General features: G+C 52.8%; 8 protein-coding genes across 8 annotated transcripts; 7 read left to right on the plus strand and 1 right to left on the minus strand.

Moving 5' to 3' along the window:
• Positions 1-252: 252 nt before the first annotated feature.
• On the plus strand, positions 253-4,527 carry MGL_3249 (uncharacterized protein; the record flags this gene model as incomplete). The annotated part of the gene is made up of 1 exon (XM_001729653.1): positions 253-4,527. The coding sequence occupies one exon, from the start codon at positions 253-255 to the stop codon at positions 4,525-4,527; it is 4,275 nt and encodes a 1,424-aa protein (XP_001729705.1).
• An 857-nt stretch (positions 4,528-5,384) lies between these two features.
• MGL_3250 (uncharacterized protein) lies at positions 5,385-6,430 on the plus strand (the record flags this gene model as incomplete). Its single annotated transcript, XM_001729654.1, has 2 exons — positions 5,385-5,484; positions 5,571-6,430. The coding sequence occupies 2 exons, from the start codon at positions 5,385-5,387 to the stop codon at positions 6,428-6,430; spliced, it is 960 nt and encodes a 319-aa protein (XP_001729706.1).
• A 647-nt stretch (positions 6,431-7,077) lies between these two features.
• Positions 7,078-8,984, plus strand: MGL_3251 (uncharacterized protein; the record flags this gene model as incomplete). The annotated part of the gene is made up of 3 exons (XM_001729655.1): positions 7,078-7,400; positions 7,458-8,667; positions 8,733-8,984. The coding sequence occupies 3 exons, from the start codon at positions 7,078-7,080 to the stop codon at positions 8,982-8,984; spliced, it is 1,785 nt and encodes a 594-aa protein (XP_001729707.1).
• Positions 8,985-9,537: 553 nt separating this feature from the next.
• Positions 9,538-10,100, minus strand: MGL_3252 (uncharacterized protein; the record flags this gene model as incomplete). Its single annotated transcript, XM_001729656.1, has 2 exons — positions 9,538-9,889; positions 9,970-10,100. The coding sequence occupies 2 exons, from the start codon at positions 10,098-10,100 to the stop codon at positions 9,538-9,540; spliced, it is 483 nt and encodes a 160-aa protein (XP_001729708.1).
• A 544-nt stretch (positions 10,101-10,644) lies between these two features.
• Positions 10,645-11,783, plus strand: MGL_3253 (uncharacterized protein; the record flags this gene model as incomplete). The annotated part of the gene is made up of 4 exons (XM_001729657.1): positions 10,645-10,990; positions 11,023-11,301; positions 11,336-11,631; positions 11,673-11,783. 4 exons carry the CDS (start codon positions 10,645-10,647, stop codon positions 11,781-11,783), a joined length of 1,032 nt encoding a protein of 343 aa, XP_001729709.1.
• A 389-nt stretch (positions 11,784-12,172) lies between these two features.
• Positions 12,173-13,186, plus strand: MGL_3254 (uncharacterized protein; the record flags this gene model as incomplete). Its single annotated transcript, XM_001729658.1, has 1 exon — positions 12,173-13,186. One exon carries the CDS (start codon positions 12,173-12,175, stop codon positions 13,184-13,186), a length of 1,014 nt encoding a protein of 337 aa, XP_001729710.1.
• Positions 13,187-13,540: 354 nt separating this feature from the next.
• On the plus strand, positions 13,541-15,577 carry MGL_3255 (uncharacterized protein; the record flags this gene model as incomplete). Its single annotated transcript, XM_001729659.1, has 1 exon — positions 13,541-15,577. One exon carries the CDS (start codon positions 13,541-13,543, stop codon positions 15,575-15,577), a length of 2,037 nt encoding a protein of 678 aa, XP_001729711.1.
• A 1,175-nt stretch (positions 15,578-16,752) lies between these two features.
• MGL_3256 (uncharacterized protein) lies at positions 16,753-17,832 on the plus strand (the record flags this gene model as incomplete). Its single annotated transcript, XM_001729660.1, has 3 exons — positions 16,753-17,495; positions 17,583-17,700; positions 17,740-17,832. The coding sequence occupies 3 exons, from the start codon at positions 16,753-16,755 to the stop codon at positions 17,830-17,832; spliced, it is 954 nt and encodes a 317-aa protein (XP_001729712.1).
• Between the last annotated feature and the right edge of the window lie 24 nt (positions 17,833-17,856).

Consider the following 17,856-nt stretch of genomic DNA (forward strand, 5'->3'; position numbering starts at 1 on the left):
ACACGCATCAAAGACTCGACAAAAATCAGCGGCAGTGAATGGACGAGCACGCGGCACACCAGTGGGGCTGCTGCAAGAATTAGATCCATGCATGAACTTGCATAAATAGATTTTGCACGGGTGTATGGATTGGGCCACTACGGCCAGACCAACCTTGCACCAACGTTGACGGCCATCTGTCACGAACACGAGCGCATAGGAACAACATCAGAGCCGTTCGTGTAGTGTGACAGAGAACGAGCGAGCCAGGATATGCCGCCGCAACAAGCACAGCGCATGGGTACAAGATTCCTACACCAGCTCACAAATCTTGGTGGTAGCGGAAACAGTTCTCATGACACCCCACCACAACCTGCTGGAAATGGTAGCTCGTCACCCGTGAAGAATCAACTCGCTTCCTTTTTCCAGAAAGGACCGAATTCTTCTGGATCGACACCGAACTATCCTCAACAGCAGCCAGAGATATCCGCACCCACACGAGCTATGGGGGCTCACAATGCGTTTGACTCAGCAGAGGATCCCTCCCTGCGTTTTGGCGAAGCATTCAGTGATGGGATTAGCCCCAATGGTACTTATATGCGGAGAGCATTTGGTAATGATGAATTGGCGGATCCTTCTGGAGTGCAGGCTGGCCGCTTCGGGCCTATGCATTCACTTGGCCAAGTGGGTCAGAATGCGATGTTGCAGCAGCCACCACAGCAACCACAATTTCATCCCCACCTGCAGCAGCACTTGCAACATCACATGCAGCAGCAGCAGCAGCAGCAGTTCCATCTGCAACAACCGCCGTCCTCGGTTGATCATATGATGGACATGAACGCGGGGCGATTCATGCCACAGCACAATCAGCCACAGCCAATGAGAGTATCGACCGGTCCCCACAACATGCCATTTGCGAGTCAAAGTGCGCCACAGCATGCTCGTGACATGTTTGATTCGAATGCTGTACTGCAAGATGGTCAGCCTAAACCAACGACTCAGCCGCCGGACATGGTATCCCATATGAACACGAATTTGTCGTCGAATGCTGGCCAAGTCGGACAGGGCAGCATGATGCATAGCATTCCAACGGCCCAGATGCCTCTTATGCAGCCGCCATCATTTGGCACAACGACAGATGCATCGACTTCCAAACCAGTATTTGCCATGTCTAATAAGCCACATGAGGGCGTGACGACGCCTTCAGCCGAAGATCATAAAATGTTGGGCGTTCCATCGAGTGCTCATCATGAAGCCAACACTGATGATGGCGGCACGCCTCTCCGCACGGTCAATCAGTGGTCGCACACATCACCGACGAAGCGGATGGACCCCGCGGAAATTGACCACTTATCGCGTTCATACTATACGGAGCTGTTGAACTTTTTCCGCACTCAATCAATCCGCACCTCTCTGCTGACACCCTCACGTTCTAGCGCCCGCGAAAAGCTCACAAGGTTGAACAAGCAACAGTTTGCCGAGCTGTCTACGGATGTGCACGACGAACTGCGACGCCGGCAGGACGAGCTCCAAGAGATGCCATTCTTGCAAGGACGTGACGACTTTCATCCAAAGCGGAACCAGGCCCGTCAGAAGCTCGCGACTCTACCTAAGACGAGATTCCGAGACTTGGCGTCCGACGTGTTCTTCGAGCTGGAGCGTCGGTACCCTGAGCTGCCCCAGGAACTGCGCTACGAGTCGCTTGAGGATCTGATGGGAGCACGAGAGGGACACTCTAGAAACTCAAGTCTGATTTCCAAGGCTCCCGCGGGGGTGAATACTGGTGCAATGCCTGGTGCAGTGCCTGGTGCCACGAACGATGTTAAACCGCCCTATTCCTTGGTATCTTCGACTCCAGGCGCTGGCACTCGTGGCATGGAACAAGCCCCTGCGCCTGTGCCTGTGCCTGTGCGAGTCTCTGTGCCGCCGCCTGCTTCCTCGCAATCGGCCAATATGCCACCGCCACCTGCTACGTCAGGTCCCATGCCCGGTCCGACGTCCGGTTCCACGTTCGGTGCCGTGTCGACGGCACCTGTGCTTGGCGCAGGCTCTGCCCCCTCGACGGCTGCCCCATTAAGTGACCGGCAGCAAGCTGATCCTTATGGCACAAGACCTCTATCGTCCTCACGCATGAGCACAAACCTTGCTCAGCAACAACTGACGGATCTTATGGCCGATGCTCAGCAGATGAGTAGTGCTGAAATGTTTGCACCTGCACACAGTGCGGCCGTTGAGGAACAGGATCCCCGAAGCTTACAGGCAGCAGCCCGCACCTCATCATCGGATCGTGATTCGATGATCCCGTCTGCCTCAGCAGCAGCAGCAGCAGCAGCGACATTACCGGCCGCATCAGGCGCAGCGGCACCAGCAATTGATCCTGCAGAAATTCGCGCGTACGAAGAACAGGTCGGGCTTCTTCAGAAACAAGTGCAATTGCTAGAAGAACAAGAACATGTGCTCCGTGCGCAGGGCACGGAACATGATCGTCTAGTCGAGCAACTTCGTTCTCAGAACAATGCCCTCGAAACGCGCCTCACATCTCTCGAGCATGAATTGGAGGCTCACGAGACTGTGGCACGTGATTTGCGGTCTGAGAGCGATCGACGGCAAGTGGCGCTGGACGACAAGGAAGCTGAGCTTCTGCAGCACCGCGCCGACTTGGACGTGTTGCGATCACAGTACAATGAACTGAACTTGGCACACGCAGCGCGGAGTGCCGATGCCGAGTCGGAAACGCATTGGAAGCGGCAGCTCGAGGTCATGCAGCGGGAGACGCTCGAACAACAGCAGATCGTCCAAGACCTACGTGGCGAAGTCGCAACCCTGCTCGAGGAACTACGCCGCCTAAGTGCGCGCAATGATGCTATGACGGCCGACAAGGAATCGGACGTCGCGATCATCCGCGACTTGCACCAGCAAATGTCGACCTACAAGCGGCGGTACGAGAGTGCAAAGGGCGAACTTCGAATGGTGCAGTCGACTGCACAGCTTTGGGCGCAGCCGCATGTGGACGAATGGAGGTATGTGTCGCCCAACGGCGCTGTGGCCGACACGAATCTGCGGTCTTTCCAGTCGGCTATTGATGAGCTCTTGTCGTCGGCGCGCTCTTCAGCGCCCTCAAACGTGCTGATCGCAATGAAGACAGTTGTCTTGTCGACGACACTCGTGACCGACGACGTCGCCAAGTATGAGATGCAACCAAACAATGAGATGGCATCTTTATCGCCACAGCAGCGCGAGGATGTCGAGACACTCAAGGTGTCGATCTCAGATGCTTTATCGAATCTGATGAATGCATGCCGAAACCATGCATCGTCACAGGGTCTTGCCCCCGTAAGCCTCATTGATGCAGCCGCAACACACGTGGCACTAGCAGTCGTTGAGTTGATCAAGCTGCTCAAGTTACGCCGAGTCCCTCGACCAGATGAAGATGACCTGAGCTTTGACAGTATGGCAGACTCAGGGCCCGCCTTGGGGGGTGGCTCAACAACGCCTAATGGACTCAAGCCACTCCATACACGCAACGCCGCATCGCCATCGCATCTGTTGTCTCGCGGCACACCCAGCCGTGGTGCTGGCATCACAAGTCCCACGTCACTCCGCTCGCTATCATACTCGAACTCGAACCTCGACGCTCGCGCTCGCGCTTTGGACGTGCCAACCGGTACGCCAAATGCTTCGCATCAGCAACAGCAGCATGGGCAAACGACCAGCGCGCCCGGCGCCGGCGCGACTTCGTCTGGCGCAGCGGATGTGGCTGCATCAACACCGACGCCACGACCTTCGGCAGTGCCTCCTCGACTGCCGAATCGTGAAATGAGCTCTGAACCATCAGCCTCGACAACTCCGCAAGAGTCGTCTCGCGCGCGTCTACCTTCGACTGAGACAGCCACTCGTCCTCAGTCTCCCCACGTGCCGCGGCCACCATCAGCGACTTCAACATGGCGTGGATCGTCAACTGACCAGCCGATGCCAAACAATGGCAACTTGCAGCAATCCACAAGCCCGGAATCAGTGTCAACACCCGCATCTTCTCGAACACCATCGCAATCACACTCCCACATGCAACAGCAGACACGACCCGCATCCCAATTAGCTGTCCCAATGAGTCAACAGCGCGAAGATGAAGACGCAGAAGATGAACTTGAGAACTGGGGCGAGCTTCGCAATTACATTGAAGTACAGACCGAAGCCATCGTCCACTCCATTCAGTCGCTCCTTTCGGCGCTGAGAGAAGGTGCCCAAGGGGTGCAGCTAAATGAGAACCTGACACAGATTACCACCATCGTTTCGTCAATTGTCGCCATTTCACGCGACCACTTGCCGCAGGCAACGTCCCGACATGGAGCCATTGCCACAGAGGCCGAACGAATTTTCGCTGAGCTGACGGACAACTGCGACAGACTAAGCGATATGCAATCGAACACGTCGTTTGATCGTTCGGCGAAGAGCGTCATGGCCAGTGCTTCTTACGGAGTAGCAAAAGGGCTCAAGGCCTTGAATGAGCTACTCAATGCCGCTGACGAAGCGCCTCTTGCTCAAGCGTAGAATCTGGTCTCTTCTGCATGTTTTTTTTTTCCTATTACTACAATCCCCATGTTTCCCATGAATACCGTTTTTTAATGAAACTCGGTTAGTGTGTTAGATATGATCGGTCAATACGTGTCCTCTTTGCACATTTTTTTTGGCATTGATTGTGCTGCCTGGGCTTTGCTAGCTTCAGCTTAGCATAGCGCATCCTACTCTTAATTGACTTTTTATCCACGCTTCTACATCTGTTCTAATATAGTACCTTATACGCACTCGCTAGGTTCTTGCTTCTTTCGTTGCTTTTCGAAACTTCCATTGATTTGGAAAGGGAGATATAATTGCAGCAGTTCGCACAATGGAGGTTGGTACATTTTTATTCGGATGAAAACCCAATCTTTTGACATTTCTTGGCGTACGGCCACACATCAACAGATCAAGATCGATTTTCTGTACCGGTGAAACGGCATTTTCCACCCCTACCCCTGACCTTCGACCCCGCATGAAAATGCCGAGATACTTCGACCGACACGTTTCAGCATTGGCCAACATTTCTCCCCTTTCATTCTCTGTCAGACTCTAAAAATGGCGGTGCATCTCCATGGCACGTGATGTATCAGCGTTATCGCGACGCATGCCTACATAAGCTTACCGGTTCCGCGCACCATTGAGCCGGAGCCCATGGAGCAAGCGGGGGTTTCTTACGTCAGACATGCGGAGTTCGGCGGGCCAAGGTTCCCTAACGACGGCAGGATATGCAAGAAGCAATGCATGCAGACAGGTTCTTACATTATAGTTCGACCGGTCTGACAGCCCCGGACCATCATTTGGGTATCGCTCTTCCGCATATTCGTCCCTTCTTACCAACACCGATCATAATGGCCGCTGACAAGAAAACGAACAAGCCCAAGGTATCGCCAGCGACGCACTTGATTGCTGGTGGTATTGCTGGATTTGCTGAGGCATGCACCTGTCACCGTATGTACATTAGTGGCATCAGTCACGGATGCTAGCTGTGCAATTGCACACCTGCGGAGTTCCAAGATAACTAACACGAGAACCAGCACTTGACACAATCAAGGTGCGCATGCAACTGTCTCGCAAGGGCAAGGGCCTCGGTGAGAAGCCGCGTGGCTTCTTCGCTACGGGCGCGCATATCGTGCGCCGCGAAACGCCTCTTGGTCTTTACAAGGGTCTGGGAGCCGTTGTGGCTGGTATCGTGCCAAAGATGGCCATCCGTTTCATGAGTTTCGAGCAATACAAAGCGATGCTAGCGAACCGTGAGACAGGTGTGACAAGCCCACAGGGCGTGTTTGTGGCGGGTCTTCTAGCTGGTACGACGGAAGCCGTGGCTGTGGTCAACCCTATGGAGGTGGTAAAGATTCGGCTGCAAGCTCAGCAGCACTCCTTGGCCGACCCGTTGGAGAAGCCTCGTTACCACAATGCCGCGCATGCTCTATACACAATTATTCGGGAAGAGGGTTTCTTGACGCTGTACCGCGGTGTAGCTCTGACAGCGTTGCGTCAAGCCACGAACCAGGCAGCCAATTTCACAGCATATCAAGAGCTCAAAGCATTTGCCCAGCGTGTACAGAACACAACAGATCTGCCTTCGTATGAGACAGCCACCATCGGGTTGATCTCTGGTGCTCTAGGTCCATTCTCCAATGCACCAATTGACACAATCAAGACCCGTATACAGCGTGCCTCCAAGGTTGAGGGCGAGACAGCCATGGGCCGCATCATGAAGGTTGCCTCTGAAATGTTCAAGCAGGAGGGTGTGAGTGCATTCTGGAAGGGTATTACCCCCCGTGTTGCTCGTGTTGCCCCAGGACAGGCCGTCGTGTTTACAATCTATGAGAAGGTCAAGGGCGTAATCGAGTCGAATGGCCAAAACAAGTCGCAGGCGATTGTCAAGCAGTAAATTTACATCGACTTTCGTACATAAGTTGTCTATTTAGAATCACCCCGAGCTGGATGTTGGTGTTGGACGAATCCATCTGTGTATGCGTGACTTCCGTAGTACTACAATGTAAGAAGGTGACGCCACTACTTGAAAGCCGGTCCACATGGATCATGATGGAGCGCCTTGTCAGTCGCCATACAGCGCGACGGTGCCACTCTTATTGGTAAGCAAATCGGGATGAGGTCATCACTACATCCACTCGACAAGGAGTTTCGGTGTTGCGTTGTGGTCACGTGATTTTTTGTTCCTAGCGTCTGTCAAAGACACACAATGGGCGGAGGTTGCATAGTAAGTTGGAGAAAAATGAGGGAGGAGAGGGGGTCCAATTTGGGATAGGAAAAGGAAAAAATATCGATAATGTTATAGTGTCTCGTCGACGAGAAAATAACAACCTGCTTCGTCCGACCCCGGAATATTGTATTGCTATTCACTTGAAGGGACGAGGCCGTTTGTGCACAACTGTTGCTTTTTGCTCTTCTATCAGCATTTCTCGAAGATCGAGTGTGTCGATCGGAACACAGAACAAGCACTGCAGTGTTCATTTGTGACTTGCTCCTACTTCCTCCGATCACACTGGACGACACGAATCCGTGCTTACTAGCAACATGCGTGAGACAAAGGAAACGACAAATTTGTCGCCTCCTATGACCCCGACCCGTCTTACTCAACCGTCAACGTTTAATCAAGCTGCTTCTGCGATGACTTCCATGCATCTGAATGACTTGTCCGAGCCCATGACTTATCCCACGACGCCCTACGCCACTGCTAGTGATACTGCTGCATACTCGATGATGCCCACAACCGCTGCAACGACGGCGCCAGTCTCGGCTGCGGCGGCCAATGCCGCTAATTTAGCGGCGCCACATGGTTTGGCGATGTCAATGACGCCGAATCTGGTCGGATGGAATTCTCCGATAGCGTCGGTGCCGTACGTTATGACCATGCCTGGTGGAAGCCAAAGCCCTGTTCCTGTAACGTATGGCAGCTACCCTCCGACACCATCGTCTTTATCGCATGAATTTAACGTACCGACATTAAGCTCGCCGGCCGGCATGGTTCCTGTGGGCAGAACCGTATACATTGGTAACATGCCGCCAGAAGCAAGTGCGGAAGAGTTGCTCGACCTTGTGCACTATGGACCTATCGAAAACGTGCGGCTCCTACCGGAAAAGGCATGTGCATTCATTTCATTTTTGTGTGGGCAAGTGGCTGCGGCATTCCATGCAGATTCATCCGTGAGACGCATCTCATTACACAATCGCGAGCTGAAGATTGGATGGGGCAAGCCATCTGTGCCGCCACCAGCCATTGTGTATGCGGTACAACATCAACAGGCATCACGGAACGTATATTTTGGCCAACTGGACGAACATGTGACTGAAGAAACGCTGCGTTCATCACTATCCAAGTTCGGACCTATTGACCAGGTCAAGTTGATTCGTGAACAAAACATTGCTTTCGTGCATTTTCTGTCCATTCAGACTGCCATGAAAGTTGTAACAACACTGCCCATGAGTCCAGAGTGGTCCAAATACCGGATCAACTATGGCAAAGACCGCTGTGCCTATGTTCCAAAGGGCCAGCAGCAAATCCAAGCTCACAACCACCAGGCAGCCGCTATGGGCTTGGCTACTGCCATGTGGCTTGGCTACCCCACTAGCTACTCGAATTATGGGCACGTGCCGCCTTGCTATTTAGACGCAGGCGCCGAGATGAATACGACAAGTGATGGAAGCACACCTGCTCGCTTGCAAGGGCACCCGCTAGGCAACGTGGAACCACAACTCCATCAGTTTGGGAACCGTACTGTGTACCTGGGCAACTTACACCCTGACACGACCGCAGAAGACATATGTAATCATGTTCGTGGTGGCATATTGCAGTCCATTCGATATATGCCGGACAGGCACATCGCATTTATTACGTTTGTGGACCACAATGCCGCACTGACATTCTTCCACATGGCGCTTGTTTCAGGTATTACGGTTCATAATCGGCGGCTAAAAATTGGATGGGGAAAGCCAACCGGTCCTCTGAGTCCTGCCATTGCACTGGCAGTTCAGTCGGGCGCTTCCCGCAACGTGTATATTGGGAATGTCAGTGACCCTGCCCTTATGAATGAAAATAAAATTCGCACAGACCTCTCCGCCTATGGAGAGCTAGAAATGGTTAATACTTTGCCCGAGCGCAATTGCGTACGTATAAACGAGCTCGCCGTTTTGAGCGCATGGTGACTAACTTGTGTCTTTTTCATATACAGGCTTTTGCCAACTTCACTAACATTCAATCTGCCATCAAATGCATTGAGGGCCTCAAGTCCCATCAAGACTATCAATCTGTAAAAGTTTCTTTTGGAAAGGATCGATGTGGAAATCCTCCAAAATACTTCACCCAACTCGCTATGAATTGGAACTCGCCAGGGCGATCGCCCGCTTCAACCCCTAATGAACGGAGCATCGATGAGAAGAGCAACATGAAACCCAGCAAGGAAACAACAAGTCCAGCATCTTGAATAACACATCCATTCTAACAGCATTCACCGCCTTTCGGCCATTTTAGATGTCATTTCCATCAAAATATTTTCGTACCACGCAGCTCAAATATAGAAAACTATGACGGCAAAAAGAGCACCACCCGTCCCAAATGTGTACAGTCAAGTACTATTTTGTTTTGTATATATATTTCAGTACCCTTCCTCTCTACAAGCTGCTCCTAGTTAGTACAACGGTTAGTATATGTCGCTCTCACATGTCCACTTGTGGAGCGCCGACAAGACCCGGGTTCGACTCCCGGATTGGGAACAACTTTTTGTCTAAGGCAAGTATATGCTATGTGTCAAGCCCCACGATAACGTTTTGAACAAGGTCGGATTGATCTTTTTTGGACATAGTATGGTGGGCATTGAGTACGTGAAAAGGATCTATCAATTTATGCGGGAAGCTCGAATTTCTTACCCTGGATCACATTTGTGAAGTAGACTTCAAAATGAGCGCGGAATATACTTACTGTAGAAAAAGTCGCCATATAAGCCGGTTTGAACAAGACCTGCAATGAACGTAATATAGTCAAAGTGATGATTGGCCTCGAAAATAAGCCTGGGTGAGAAACAGTGTGAGGTTCCATTCGGCATTTGCGGACACAAAAGCTCTGTAGACATACCTGTAAATCCAGTTGAGTAAGTATAACGCGCGGTAAGCGCCAAGTGCAAAGATATAATGTGTGGTGATAGTCTCTGCCTCGCCTATCCGCTGCAACAGGAACATTTGAGGAAGAATTGCCACTGCCTCAAGGAAGATACTGAATGACCATAGGACTTCTGCGATCGTGAACTCATAGTTAAAGAGTAGCGCCAAGATGGCGGGGATGCCCATCAAGAGGTCTAGACGAATTGTGTCGATATCAGCTTCATGGCGCGTTCTGAGTGTGTGTAAGTAAAGTAGAAACGTAGGTAAGGTGCTGAAACGAAAAGAGACAGACACCCCGTTCACGGTACGCACCTGAATTGGACCTTCATCAGGTAAAGAATGTATGCGCTGCTTGAAATGAAAAAGATCTTCATGAGAATCAAGTATGCACTCGGTGGGGTGAAAAGTTTCAAGTACCTTGAGACAAACACCACCGTGTACATAAGCTGTGTTTTGAACGAGATACCTGCGTCATTAGTTCCTTGCTTATACTATTGGGCACACCCGCATCACCTTCAAGGTACCCCTGCATGATCGACTCGTCAAGATTTTGTGGATCAAGATGAAAATGGAAGCTAGATGCGACAAGTCACCAAGGAGCCGGAAGATGTTCATGTTCTGTTCCTGGTGCCGCGGTGAAATACCTTCGCTGTCTCTATGTTTCGCGTCAAGCACGACGTGTCTCGCTCAACGTCCTATCAACGGCCGGCCGGAGAGAGTGGAACGCACGTACACATCACGTGGTCCATACCCCCAGACTCCTCCCACATCTCGTCTTGTGTCGCACTCCACTGTAGAGCCCCGCCGCCTGCATGCACGTGGAGATCGGTCGTCTTACCCTTCATGGCCCAAGCGGGCTTCGGCGAGCCCAATTGCCGCCGTGTGCTACCCCGCCAAAAAAAAAAATCCATAATTTAGCCCTCCCGAGCAGACCCTAATTTTTAAAAGACACACACCCCACTTGTGGTGCAACTTCAAACGACGATCATGCCGATTCACACTGTCCTTACAGAAACGCTTGGACTGCGCGTTCCCTTAGTTATGGGTGGAATGCAGTGGGTAGGCAAACCGAAACTTGCAGCTGCTGTGTCTAATGCGGGTGCTCTGGGCATGGTGACAGCACTCACACAGCCGACGCCTGCTGCCCTGCGCAAAGCCATTGAAGAGACACGCAGCATGATTGATCCAGAGATTGCAAAAGAGCGTACCAAGTATGGTGCATTTGGCGTCAATATTACGCTCCTTCCAGCTATCGTACCTCCAGACTATGCGGCATATGCGCGCGTCGCTTTGGATGCAGGTGTGCGGATCTTTGAGACGGCTGGCAGCAATCGTGCGTATGGAGTATCAGCTTACCAATGGCAGCTGAGCCTGTAATTCGTATTTTGAAGGATTCTGGTGCATTTGTTATCCATAAGTGCACGGCCATCCGGCATGGTCTCAAAGCCGTCAAGCTCGGTGCTGACATGCTGAGCATTGATGGTCTGGAGTGTGCAGGACACCCTGGTGAAGATGACATTGGTGGCCTCGTGCTTCTTGCGCTGGCTGCTGAAAAGGTGTCTGTACCGTTCATTGCCTCTGGCGGTATGGCGAATGGGCGTGGTCTTGCAGCAGCCCTGTCTCTGGGTGCATGTGGCGCCAACAGTACGTATCTTGCGTTTTTTTAACGCATATGCAGTGGGTACGCGTTTCATGGCTACGCAAGAAAGTGACATTCACGAAAACATTAAGCAACACATCGTAAACTCGTCGGAGCGCGACACCGCTCACATTCTGCGCACGTTCCGCAACACGTCCCGTGTCTACAAGAACATCGTGGCGCAGGAGGTACTGGCTAAAGAGGCGAAGCGTGCGGAGATCTCCGAGATTCTGCCGCTTGTGTCTGGTGCTCGCGGCAAGACCGTGTACGAGAACGGCAACCCAGATGCTGGTATCTGGACCATGGGACAAACGGCCGGTCTTATCAACGATCTTGTACGTACTATTTTTATACTGACACACTCTTCCTATCATAGCCGTCCTGTCGAGAACTCGTTGCACGCATTGAGCGCGATGCCGAGCAAGTGATCCGACACTCGGCATCGCTCCTTGTCGATGGCCACGCCGCTCCTAAAGCGCATCTCTAGATCCATATTGCGAGCTCACCACCGTGGCTTTATGAGCCAATATCACTGGATCAAAGCTGACCAGTCGGTTATCGGGCCACCGATTGCCTCACACAGACGGAACGACGGAAGCAAGGACCTTATTCGACTGCTGATCCGTGTGTGTATGTGGAGAAAAGTGACCAGGGCATGTATGTAGATCCAAAGATGTCAGCAGAATAGGGACTTGAATGCCAATCGTGTTTTGAAAGTAATCTCTGGTACACGAATTACATTCGGCCGATCACATCGTAGCTGTCGTAGAGTGAATGCTCTTCTCGATCCACCTCTTGGTGTAGTCATCCATCACCATGCAAGGTGGTGCGGTGCTGTGTTTAACATGCTTGTTCATGGGTTTATGTACATATGTGATGGGCACGTTACCCTTAGCATTCCACTTGTCGCGTCAAAGTTTGAGGAAACTCGAACTCTGGGGTGCAGGACTCCTACTTGGCGCCGCTTTGACAGTTGTGATCCCTGAGGGTATTTCAAATGTGTACAGGCATCAAATACCACCTCGTGATGCGACTACAAGTCTGATCAGCTCGAAAGATCTTATAGCAGTTTGCCTATTGAGTGGATTCCTGCTCATGTTCATTGTCGACCAGCAAATGATTGTCCACTCGATAACGCGAGGCGATTCCAGCGCACAGTTGCCTGTAAGAGATGATGTGTCGGAGTCAGGAGCGACCATGAGATGGCAGCCCAATACAGGGACGCCACAGGTGCCATTCCGCTCGGTCATTGGCGGACTTCTGGGTGTCCTTGTGCATGCAGGGGCAGATGGCGTGGCTATGGGCTCATCAGTCGAGAGCTCGGACGTGTCACTGCGAGTGGTTGTGATTCTGGCGATCATGGTGCACAAGGCGCCAGCATCAATCGGCATTTGCACGCTTCTTATGGCACGGCAACTACCGAAATCTCAAATCCGGCTTGCCGTGCTTGTGTTCGCTGTAACGACGCCTATCTTTGCATTTTTGACGTATGGAATCCTGCAAGCTTTGCTGTCAGCCACAGGTACCAAACCTGGCTTTATTGGCACTCGTGACATTGGTGCCATTCTCTCGTTCAGTGGCGGCACGTTCTTGTATGTCTCTATTCATGCTGTGATGGAGCTGGCCTCCCCTGCAGCGAATCTACATGCACTTTCGAACCAGCGCGTCCATCACCCACATGATCACGATCATCCTATCCACGCACATGCCACGGAAGCTCGTCGATTGAGCGGCACGTCACCACCTCTGCCTTCATTTCTTCAAGAACATCCTACAGATGAAAGCGAGCGCCTACTGAGTCATTCTGCGTGGTCGCTTGTGTTTGTGGCTCTAGGCTCCGTTGTGCCGCGCCTCCTTCAGTTGGTTGTCGGTCACGACCACGACGGCTAATTAGCCTAACACCCTCAACAGTATATAGCTGCATGAGACGAGACAATTTCACAAGAACATGGCATTCTCATTAGCTTTTCGATATGACGTGTTCGCGGCGTCTGTGTGCATAACCTCCGCTGATGAGCATCCAAGTGGGAAAGACCCTGAGGTGTCTGGGGTGGTAGAAAAAAAACGGGTGGATTTTTCTCATAGCACACATATTCACCCACGTTGAGTTCGTAGTAAAACCTTCGCTTGGACACATGGCGAAATTGCTCCGATCGACCATTACTGAACGAGGAACCTGCTCCGCGACACTGCTTCTTTTCAGGCTTGTCAACTCTTTTCGCTTTTAATTGTGCGCTAGCGCTGATGACATACCGCGTGCCTGACATCTACGCGTCATCGTCGTCATCGCCGCCATGGGGAATAGGCGCACCATCATCGTCGCCACCGTCGAGTCCCACATATATCCGATCGACATCGACTGCGTCGACGGTGCAGGTCTCTGACCCGTTTTCCGCATCGGCCAAGTCGCTTACAATTAGTGGACCTAGGTCGTCAAAACGATGGATCCGATCGGCCACCACCCCTGCACGCACAGACCGGGACAATCACACGCACGAGCCAGACCTTCACTCGCTAGATTTGCTTCCATCAGACACGCATGCCGCACCGGGCGTACTCGAGCAGTTTTTTGACGATTCTGCTGATGACGCAATTGCATCTTCATCTATGGACGAGTTTGGCAGTTCTTTTGACATGTCGCAAGATCAGGCAAATGCACCGTTACGTACATACCGTCCGTTCGGGCGAACGGACAGTGCGAGCACGGATCCTCTTAGTGCGACAGGCCGAAGTGAATCTATGCAGCGCGCACCACAGCGTTTGCGACTGGCTGGCACATCGCCAAAGAGACTATCAAGACGGGACCATGGGGATCTAGCTCCTTGGGAGCGGCAGGAAGAGGAAGGGGGTGCAATGCGTGCACAATCCTCGCGGATCCAGCAATTACAGCCCGCCTGGCAAAATCCATTGCAGTGGGATGCAGTGGTCTGCCGCATCTTTGACGAGGGTCGCGAGCGACCGACACTGTCACTCGGTGGATGCGGCCTCACACATATCGGAAGTGCTGTGGGCGATCTGCGGCACTATGTAACCATTGATCCACGGCGTTCAGATCACACCACGACACACATGTCGACACAGCCCCGCTCGTGGGCGCGCTCGCAGTCTTCATCGACAGGCGATTCGGCAGAACTGGCGCGGCGACAAGTGCAATTCTACTTGTTCGACAATCAGCTGACGCGTTTGCCCAGCGCGCTGTTTCAATTGACGAATCTTGGCGTGCTATCTCTGCGCAAGAATCAACTGACGCAGCTGCCACCTGCCATAGGCGAGTTACGTCACCTGCGCGAACTGAATATTGGCGGCAATGAACTCACATACTTGCCGGCCGAGATCCAGCAATTACACCTTGACACATTCACGTATGTGCCGAATCCGTTTCGGCCTGTTCCTGCAGGTGCCGTGCTGCAGACACGGGCTTTGTATGGCCATATGAACGTGTCACCCACGCACCACTCGACACAGCCCCTCGGACCTTCTGCTTCCCTGCGATGGAGTCGTGCTCATACGTTAGCGACGTCTGTGCTGGACACAGGCCATGGCACTCATCACGGTCCACGTATTCACATGGCACGCGTGCTAGGTCGTTGCGAGCCGCAAAGCAGGCCATCCCTTGCGGCGTTATGCATCCAGCGATTGCTGAGCGAAGAGCCCCTGATCATTGAGCAGTACGAGACCGGATGTCTTCGCTCGCTGCAACATACGCTCGACGTACGTGTCGTAGCGCAACTTGAGGCGGCTCGACGCAGTGCGACGGCATCGTGGGGTGCTCAGGTCGATGTACAGGCATCCACTGGGGCAGGTGCCGGTCTAGCTGGGACCAAACGAGAACATGCCGAAGAACGTTGGTACACTGGAGCGTCATTTCATGGAGGAGACGCGGTATCCGTGGATGGTGCTGTTTCTTCAGCGGCACCGGGCGTGTCAACCGTGGATGTCGACAGCATCCTGGAAGAGTCCGATGACGCGTGCAAGAATGTGTGGTTCAATCGATGTCCGGGCGTAGGTGCGCATGACTTGCGTGGTGCCTCTGGCATGAAAGAAGACACCGACGATAGCGACTGGCCCATCGATGACGGCAAGGGTCCCCTTTACGTGCATGCAGCCGAGCAGCGCATGGAGTGGGTATCGCATGTTGCTGGTATGCGAGTGGCTAAGCAGGGTATCGAGATGGCAGGCGATTCTGTGCGCGGCATGCCAGCGGAACATGCAGGCTTGTTACCGATCTTGTGGCGTGGCTGCAGTCCTGGATGCCTCGCATTCCTTGAGCAAGCCGGCTAGTCCGATCAGCTACCTGGTGTCCGGAACTCTTGCGCACGATGGGCGTCAATGACGCGCTGACGTGCGGCGCGGCGCGCTGCTCCGACGCTCATGGAGGTCGTCGGTAAAGGTCGCGCTGAATTCTCACGATGTGCCTTGGTTTCTTCACGCAAAGTGCGAAGCTCCTCTTGCTGTGCCATACGTGTCGCTTCATCGCGAGAAAAGCGATAAAATGCCGCGCCTCGTGCGCGAATATCCTTGTCAGCATCAAAGTGTAGAGGCTCTGTATCTCTAGCGATCCGTGTATCTAGCAAGGGAATGTCCCGCTTGTACACAGGAAACGAGGTGGCTGGTCCGTAGATCGCTTCGGAATCTGATGGACGCTGCATAGACTCATGCGAGCCGTACACAATGGCATCATCGGGCCGCAAAAATTCACGCGGGATGCTGCTCTGCTTCGCCGTGCGGACACGGCCAAATTCATCGGTGTACTCGACCATCGGGTCGTCTTTGTCGTCTACGTCGACATCACGGTCATGATCAGAATCGGGATCCAGATCGTAGGAATTATCCTGCAGCTCTTTTGCATCCCAATCGATGAGTCCATCTTCATGGATACCTAATCCCTGGGATAGTTTGCGATACCGCACAGACTTTCGCTCAAGCGCTTGTTGCGATGTCCGTAGACGACTTTTGTGCTCAGCATGCTCTGCCTCTCTGCGAGCGCGACGCTCTGACGCCAATGAAGAAGGCGGCGGTATGGAATCTGATCGCATTCGTAAGCGCCTGTCTTCGACGCGTGGTTGACGTTGTGTCGCACTTTGAGCGCGTGCCTTGGCCGCATGCAGCTGGGCACGAAGGCCTGTGATGGAGCTAGCGTCTCGAGGCGTTGTCATTGGCGGCTGATGCTCGAGAGACCAGCTAAACCTTTAGGCGTATGAAAAGCAAGGAAGAATTGGAATGGTTATGGTACAAGTGAAACTGTGGTAATAAGTTTCACTTCAGGAAAGCGTCTTCGAGGCGTAATGAGCTGCACTTGTCGAGGTGCATGGGTAGTAGTGTGTGCCTGGAGTGTACGTGTGGAGGAGGGTGTGGAACATCCATCGGGCGCCCGATCGATCATCTCAAACGCGCGTCTACTTACCTGTCAGATGGGGCCATCGCTGTGCAGTCGAGCGGTGCTGCCGTTAGCGACGATGAGCGCGAGTCACGCCCACGAGCAGCGTCAGGACCGACCTCCGATGGAGTTGGAAGTCTCTTCAAACGGGAGGGAAGGATCTTTTGCTCAAATACCTTTGCCGAGCAAAAGGCAGCATACGAGAGAGCCTCTTGCTGTGCCCAAAGACACGCTGGAGGCCTGGCATGAAGCGACAGTGTCATCGCTTTCGCTCTTACCTGTGGCATGTGTAGAGCCAAATGCAACCGTTCGAACGGCCTTAGCAGCCTCACGTGCACATCGCGGACAAAGTGTGTTGATTGCTGAGCAAGGGTACCTCAGGGGATATGTGGACCTGATTGACTTGGTATCGCACGAGACGCAAGGGTCGCTGGACGATCTAGTGCAGGACATACAACATCGTTTTGTGCCTTTATCCGATGGCACCTTTCGTGTTATTCATGCAGGCACGCGCCTCGCGGAGGTGGCTGTCTTTCTGGAGTCTGCTCCCCTTGCTCTCGTGTCAGATGAAGCAGGCACGCATATTACGAATGTGGTTGAGCGTGGGGATCTCATGCGATATGCCGAAACGAGTGGCATGCATGCGCCAGGGGGAATGGAACAAGAGACGTCTATGCCAAACAGGAATGACGAAGAGTCACGACGCGATCGATCACTTGTCGATGTGCTACGGAGACTGGACGGCTATGCGCCCCTCATTCCTGACGAAGTAACAGACTATTACTTGGAGCGAGCGGGTTTCCAGTGTGAAGATGTGCGCTTGTACGTATAGAGAACGAAGAGCTGAGAGTGGGGATGTGTGTGTGTGTGTTTGGAGATGACTTACATTGTATGCTATATGCATGATAGGAAGCGCCTCCTTGCTCTTGCAACGGAAAAATTTGTTGCCGATATTGCGTCCGACGCGTTTCAGTATGCTCGGATCCGCACGAATGCAGGTCCTGCTCGCAGCAGCCGCCCTACGCGAGTACGTATTTACACAAACATATCACACTCACATCTGCAGGACCGCGCACGCACTGTGCTCACTATGGATGATCTGAGTGCGGCCTTAGGCGAGTATGGGATTGATGCAAGACGGGCGGAAACGTTCCGTTAACCTCGATCGATGTGAATAAGATGT

The sequence above is a fragment of the Malassezia globosa genome (genome assembly GCF_000181695.2).
Source record: "Malassezia globosa CBS 7966 chromosome Unknown mgl_sf_8.1, whole genome shotgun sequence".
Taxonomy (NCBI): domain Eukaryota; kingdom Fungi; phylum Basidiomycota; class Malasseziomycetes; order Malasseziales; family Malasseziaceae; genus Malassezia; species Malassezia globosa.